Source organism: Electrophorus electricus, chromosome 9 (genome assembly GCF_013358815.1).
Source record: "Electrophorus electricus isolate fEleEle1 chromosome 9, fEleEle1.pri, whole genome shotgun sequence".
NCBI classification, from domain to species: Eukaryota; Metazoa; Chordata; class Actinopteri; order Gymnotiformes; family Gymnotidae; genus Electrophorus; species Electrophorus electricus.
Genome location: NC_049543.1, coordinates 650,001 through 657,500, shown reverse-complemented (window position 1 = coordinate 657,500; position 7,500 = coordinate 650,001). Strand labels below are relative to the sequence as shown.

General features: G+C 46.0%; 1 protein-coding gene across 17 annotated transcripts in view; it reads left to right on the top strand.

The window, feature by feature from the left end:
- fbrsl1 (fibrosin-like 1) overlaps window positions 1–7,500 on the top strand; it is a 212,569-nt gene that overhangs the window by 83,626 nt on the left and 121,443 nt on the right. The window contains exon 1 of one of the 17 annotated variants that reach the window (XM_035530318.1): window positions 1,199–1,260. The exons of the other annotated variants lie outside the window; for them this stretch is intronic. Within the exon in view, the coding sequence (XP_035386211.1) occupies window positions 1,216–1,260 (45 nt within the window). The 5' untranslated portion in view covers window positions 1,199–1,215. Of the gene's footprint in view, window positions 1–1,198; window positions 1,261–7,500 lie in introns of those variants that run through there. 17 annotated transcript variants of the gene reach the window in all.

Sequence of the window (7,500 nt, the reverse complement as noted above, 5' to 3'; positions counted from 1 at the left end):
TGTCAGAGTGACACCCTCACCCTCACTAGCCCTGTCAGGAGTGACGCTCACGCTCACTCTCAGTTTGCTGGGGACTACAGTACCTACAGATTCTGTCCACCCGCCCACTGTGTAGACCGGCCTCAGACACAGCACTCACGACTTCATAACAACAACAACAAATAAAGAATGAAAGGCAAAGAAAAATTAGAAATGTACAATCGACCACAAGGGGAAGGGAGTGAGGTGAGGCCAAAAAAAGAGATGAGAGCATCGTGATTTTCCATCGTGGGTTTGTAGCAGTCAGCCACAGTGCCAGTTTCTCATCCCCTACACATGAGAACAGCGTCCCACCACAGGATGAGGCGATAGGCAGATGTTCTTCACACTTACACCCCTCTGCTGAGGCCCTCACAGGCTTACAACTGCTAGTGCTTTGGCTTGAGAGAGAAAGAGAGAGAGAGAGAGAGAGAAAGAGAGAGAGAGAGAGCGAGAGAAAGAGAGAGAGGTGAAAAAAGTGAAAAACAAACGTGGTTCAGTCCATCCTGTACTGAAGTGAAGTCTCAGTTTGCGGTAGACACAACCGTTACTTGTCACGTGCGCGCACACACATACACACACACACACAAATAAACTTCATTACATTCAGATATTGATACATCTGTATCAATATCTGAGTGGTACATTCCTGGTCACTCACTTCTCTCTCTCTGGCTAGTCAGTGTCAGGATGTCAACAGTGCCCTTCTACTTGCATGCCGTTACCGTAGAGACCAGCCCAGGAGGTGCCTGGCAGGCACCGAGAGCGTAGCGTCTGGGAACTGTCTGAGGATCCCAGACTTGGTGTTATCGTGTGGTGTGTACCCCCTCCTCACACACACTCTGAGTGTCTGTTCACTTACTCCTGCTGCTCCTAGTAACCTGTTCACCTCCCCGACTTTGACGAGGCAAGAACGAGATCAAAAGAAGGTGAAAATTATTCTGTTTGTGTTCAGACTGCTGTTTTGAGCAGGTACATATGTATCTCGGAGCTTTAGATCAGTCAAATCTTTCTGAAATGAGACAAGGAGCTGCTGTGTTCAGATGTTGCCACGTGACATCAGTCATGTCGGGCTCCTCTCCCATAACAGGAGATGACGTGATCACTCACAGAATGGTCAGAGTGCACCAGCAGACAGAGTTCACAGCAGAAGACACACAACCTTCTTCTAGTACTGTGGTGGTGTTACATGTTCTGATGTTATGCATTCTGTTACTTTTACTGACGTTGCGTGTTCTCACGGTACGTATACTGATGCTACGTGTTCTGATGTTACGTGTTCTTACATTATGTGTACTGGCGTTACATGTAGCGATGTGGCCATCTGATCTCTACAGTCATTCTTTTTAATATGTGATGTTTGTGGTACTGGTGAAAGTGGTAAATATGTGCAGGGCTGTAGCTGTGATTCTCCGTGTCTCCAGACACATCCTAGTCCGTTACATAAGGGTGTGTGGGGGGGTGCTGTTTTTGGTCTTTGTTTGTTTGTGTGTGTGTGTGTGTGTCTGGGTGCTATAACCAGTTCCTCCAGAGACAGCGCAGTATAAAGGTATGCTGGTAGTGAGTGGGGAGAGACTAGGTTGCTCACAGACACATCAGATGATCTTAACACACACACTTTCACAGAGATGCACCATACCACACGCGCACACACAGACACTCTTCAGGGATCATGGAGGAGGACCTGGACTGTAGGCTCAGAGAGATGGCATCAGGCCGCTAGTGCAGGCCTTGACTTCCGTGGAGCCCCAGGATCCTCCTCAACCTGTTCTCTGTGTCTTCTCTCTAAAACTGGGAGACATTCTCCAACTTAGACGCCTTTATCGGTTCTGGTTTCTGACCAGCCTGGTCAGCCTTGACGAGTGTGGAACCGTACTTACACACATTTGGGTCGTGTGCGATGTGGACTGGGTTTCATAGCTTGAGATTTTACTGCCTTCACACTTTCCTATGGTACCACTCCTGGGAAATGTCCAGACATATCCAGAAGGCCCGAGCGCTGTGTGCTTGCGGAATGCTGAACACTGCAGTTTTCCGAACGTGTCGGTCCTATTATGTCCGATGTGGAGTATTAGGCTTCTATCTTTATCAGGCTGTAGTCTATTAGAAAGCACTTTGGTACTTGGCCTTTGTGTTTAATTGAGGGAGCTTTCAAACTCAGAGCCAATGAAGCGACTTGCTGGGTTATGATGTTTCCATCTCTCTCTAATGACTTCCCCTTGGTTATCTTTAATGACCACTGGCCTTATTAGACCATAAAACGCTCGGTGATTGCGGCAGTGCGGAATGACAGCCAGTGTCACCACGGCGATGTCTCAGAGCTCCGGTTCACGGCGCTGTGTGACTGCATGCGGGTTTAGGCTGGACATGTGTGCTCTCAGGAAGTCAAAAACTAGACTTAAACAGCACAGCTCAGCTCGAAACGCACACTCGTGTTACGGGTTTGTCTGTGTCTCCAGCTGTGTGGACACTGACCTCAAGATGATGTGTGTGTTTGTGCGTGTTTCTATGGGTTGTGCTACAAAATGAACAGCACACAGAACGAACAATGTAATTATAATGACCAACGGTATACTGTAGGTGTAATGTGTTCATACAGTGGGTGTCTAATTTTTCCAGAGAGAGAGAGAGTTATAAAATTCTGCGATGTTCTCAGACTGAAACTACTAGCTGTATTTTATAATACCGAATAATTGTGATTCATTCACCATCTCACAAACTTAAATTATGTTTCACTTTTTGATTAAGAATGTGATATAGAACATCATAATAAAAATTAAAAATTCTATTGTCCACAATACAGTGGAGTGCATGCACATGTGCGTGTGTGCGCGTGTGCGTGTGTGTGCGTGTGTGTATGAGTGTGTGTGTGTGTGTGATTGTGATTGTGCGCGTGTGTGTGCGTGTGTGCGCGTGTGTGTGCGCGTGTGTGTGCGTGTGTGCGTGTGCGTGCGTGTGTGCGCGTGTGTGCGCGCGTGTGTGTGCGTGCGTGTGCGTGCGTGCGTGTGCGCGCGCGCGCGTGTGTGTACGTGCGTGTGTGCGCGCGTGCGCGCGTGTGTGTGTACGTGCGTGTGTGCGCGCGTGTGTGCGCGTGTGTGCGTGCGTGTCTGTGTGTGTGTGCGTGTGCGCGCACGTGTGTGTGCGTGTCTGTGTGTGTGCGTGTGCGCGCACGTGTGTGCGTGTGTGTGCGTGCGTGTGTCCGTGTGTGTGTGTGTGTGTGTGTGTGTGTGTGTGCGTGTGTGTGTGCGTTCTTCTCCCCCAGACGTTGTCTCCTGCTCCCCTAATGGCGGCTATGATAGTCTCTGCGCAGGGCCGTGAGCTCCAGGCAGAGTGATGTGAAGTTGTGCGCGTGCGTGTGCGTGCGTGTGTGTGTGCGTGCGCGTGTGCGTGTGTGTGTGCATGTGTGTGTGATGATCTCTGCGCAGGGCCGTGAGCTCTGGGCAGACTCAGCCGTGAAAAATACTTTTAATTTCCTCGTTCTGCGGAGTGGAGTTGGAGGTGAGGGGAGAGATGATGCTCATCAATCCACACCGTGCAGGCACTGCTACATAATGGACGCCCTTAACTGTCTCTCCACCCGCAAGCCCTTAACTGTCTCTCCACCCGCAAGCCCTTAACTATCTCTCCACCCGCAAGCCCTTAACTATCTCTCCATCCGCACGCCCTTAACTGTCTCTCCACCCGCAAGCCCTTAACTGTCTCTCCACCCGCAAGCCCTTAACTGTCTCTCCACCCGCAAGCCCTTAACTATCTCTCCACCCTTAACTGTCTCTCCACCCGCACGCCCTTAACTGTCTCTCCACCCGCACGCCCTTAACTGTCTCTCCACCCGCAAGCCCTTAACTATCTCTCCACCCGCACACCCTTAACTGTCTCTCCAACCGCACGCCCTGCTCTAACCTCTCCACCCACACACCCTTAACTGTCTCTCCACCCGCACGCCCTGCTCTAACCTCTCCACCCTCTCAACTGTCAATCTCATTTGAATGACAGCATCACCCACCACTAATGAAGCTCCTCCCTCATTCCTCTCTTTCTTTCTCTTCCTCTTTTTCCTCTGTTCATCAGAAGTGCCTCTTTGAGCTGTGAAACACACACCATACACACACACACACACACACACACACACACACTCATACACACACACACACTTATACACACACACACTCACACACACACACACACACACTCCCAGCATACGTGGCTCCAGCAGTAGAGGAAACCTCTCCCCTCTCTTGGCTCCAATAAACCAGTCAATCAGCCACTTAAAATTTCATACATTAATTTTGTTAATCTCTCTCTTTCTCTCTCTCTCTCTCTCTCTCTCTCTCTCTCTATCCCCCCCTCTCTATTTCTCTCTGGATTGTGTAAATGGAAACACTTCCCAGTTGACGCATTTGTAGCGTTTGGCTTTTTATTAACGAGAAGGTGAATGTGGGAATGAACTGGGAACGCGTTTTTCTTCCCTCTGAGGTATCACCCCCCAAACGTATCAGTATTACATGCAGACATGCCTGGAAATTAACTGTGACACCTTGGTATTTGTTTTCTTTTACTGTTTTTCCTGTCTGTCTCTCTCACTTACTGCCTTAGCAAAAAGACTAAATTAGCTTAATTTCTTTCTGTTTATTCCTGGCAGTGTGATACAAAACTCAATTATCCATCTCTTTCCTCCCAACATAATTAAAACCTGTTTATTTAGGTAGCAGCGCGCAGTGATGTTTTGAAGTAGGAGTTAGCTGTAGTGTCGACTGATGCTCTAGAAATGATCGGCTGTGAAGGCGCTCGGGTTAACGAGACGTCTGATGGACACTGAAGTGCGTCCATGCGTGGGAGCTCTGCTGGACACACCGCATCGTGCTTCACGCCACTCAAAATACAGCATCCCTCACTCCCCAATAACAAAAACAAACATTTTTTAACAACTTGTTTGGAGAAGGGCAGACAGAGAATTTCAGCTAAAACAAAAGTTCTCCCTGTTTGTTGAATTCCTTCTTCGTACTTAATCCCTGTTCATCCCTCCCTCTATCTGTTCATCCCTCCCTCTATCTGTTCATCTCTCCCTCTATCTGTTCATCCCTCCCTCTATCTGTTCATCTCTCCCTCTCTCCTCCCCTGCCTTGACGGAGTGCCTGTAATTAAGGCGCGCCGGGCCAAACAGGCAGTGTGGGTCGGCTAGTTCACAAAAGGCCCTGATCACAGTGTTTAAGAGATGTGTCCAACTAAAGGGGAGAGCAATACATCACAAAGAGTGCACACACACACATGCGCTCGCACACACGCACACGTACACATGCACACACACACATGCATGCATGCACGTGCACACACACACGCACGCGCATTTACGCCTGCGTGCACACACACAATGAAAATGTTTGAAATGGAAAGAGACTTTATACATGCAGATTCTACCAATGCTGTAGGTTAATTATTTGTGTATGTTTGTATATATTTGAGAGAGAGAGAGAGAGACAGAGAGAGAAAGAGCGAGAGGGTCTATTACTCTAGTGTGAGACCTGTTTTTCCACAATAACAGGGAGAGATCTGATAGTATGGGGACATTTGTCGGTGTGTAAGGCAGGAACATTGTCAGTTTTACACTAAATGCACTAAATCATTTACTAAACTGAAAGATTAAAAACCATCGTTGAGTTCCTGAGATGAACGATAGAGAGTAGATGTAAGTAGGTCAGTGGAAAACCACTAGGCAATATAACTGTGTGTGTGTGTGTGTCTCTGTGTTTTGTACATTTGTTCACAGTATATCTGCAATATCTGAATGAATATTATAAAAATATCATAATATTCTTAGAGGGTGAATCTGTTTCTCCAGAGAGAACCACACGTGCAGTTTCATCTCTGTTACGCTGACGGGCCTGTTACATCTCTGTTATTGCCAGTGAAAGTTGCTAGGTAGGCGGAGCTATAGTAGGGCATAGGGATGTGTTTGCCAGGGAAGCTGTCTCACACACCTCATAGTTACGAGAGAGAGAGAGTTTGTGTTCTTGGTTTGTGTTAACCTCCTTACACTGTTCAGTGCATTTCCATGCTAATATGCAATCAAAAGGGAACAGTATCAGTGTAGAAAAGGGCAATTAAAGAACAAAGGTATGTCGCCATAGCAATCAGAGCCCTGTAAGTGTGATTGGCCATAAATAACTTCATTAGCATATATTTCCATCCCTGTGTTTTGCATTCGCCACTGAGAGCTGTATCCCATGTAAGGATGCAAATAGTGAGGACTTGTTTACTAATAGTGAGCATATATTTACTAATAGTGAGGACTTGTTTACTAATAGAGAGCATATATTTACTAATAGTGATGACTTGTTTACTAATAGAGAGCATATATTTACTAATAGTGAGTACAGGTTTACTAATAGAGAGCATATATTTACTAATAGTGAGTACATGTTTGCTAATAGAGAGCATATATTTACTAATAGTGAGTACATGTTTACTAATAGAGAGCATATATTTACTAATAGTGAGGACGTGTTTACTAATAGTGAGCATATAGTTACTAATAGTGAGTACATGCTCACTAATAGAGAGCATATATTTACTAATAATGAGTACGTTTACTAATAGAGAGCATATATTTACTAATAGTGAGTACATGCTCACTAATAGAGAGCATATATTTACTAATAGTGATGACTTGTTTACTAATAGTGAGCATATGTTTACTAATAGTGAGAACTACTAATAAAGAACATATTTACTAACAGTGAGGACTGTTTACTTATAATGAGCACATATTTATTAATAGTGAGAAATCTTTACTAATAGTGAGCATGTTTACTAATAGTGAGCACCTATTTACTAATAGTGAGCACATATTTTCTTGTTTACAATAGTGAGGACATATTTTCTGAGAGATGCTCCAGTTCTAGCACTTTGACCTTACTGCAAAGTGGCTGTTGTTTGTGTACAGGGACATAGTGAAGCGATTTTCCAGAGTCGAGCACGGACTGACGGCTCCGGGCAGCTCTGTAGTCTGCTAAGAGTGGCGTCTTCACCATGTCCTGATGTCTTTCTCCTCTAGTTTAGATGAAATGATGAAGTGGTGTTTGTTTCAGCAACCTGGTATATGTGATGATGCATCAGTGCAGATGTGCGCTGTTTAATGAAAGGGGAGTTCTTACACACACACACACACACAAAGAGTATGCTATCCTGTTCTCTGTTGTTAGCCATTTGTGTGATTTTCCAAACTCCAAAAGGAAAAACCACAAATTCCGAACTATTCCAAATATTGACAGAGGTGGTGCAGTTTAGGATGACTTCCACTGCGGAAACTCCAATCAGGGCCTGTTTGGGAGATTAATAGTGTAACTCGCATACACACGTGCGCACACATACATACACAGTCACACACAGGATACTGTGGTAATGCTACACCAGTGAGCAGCTCACATGCCGACAGGCAGGCATACCCATGTGACACTGATGTAGTGGAGCGTGTAATTGTGGATT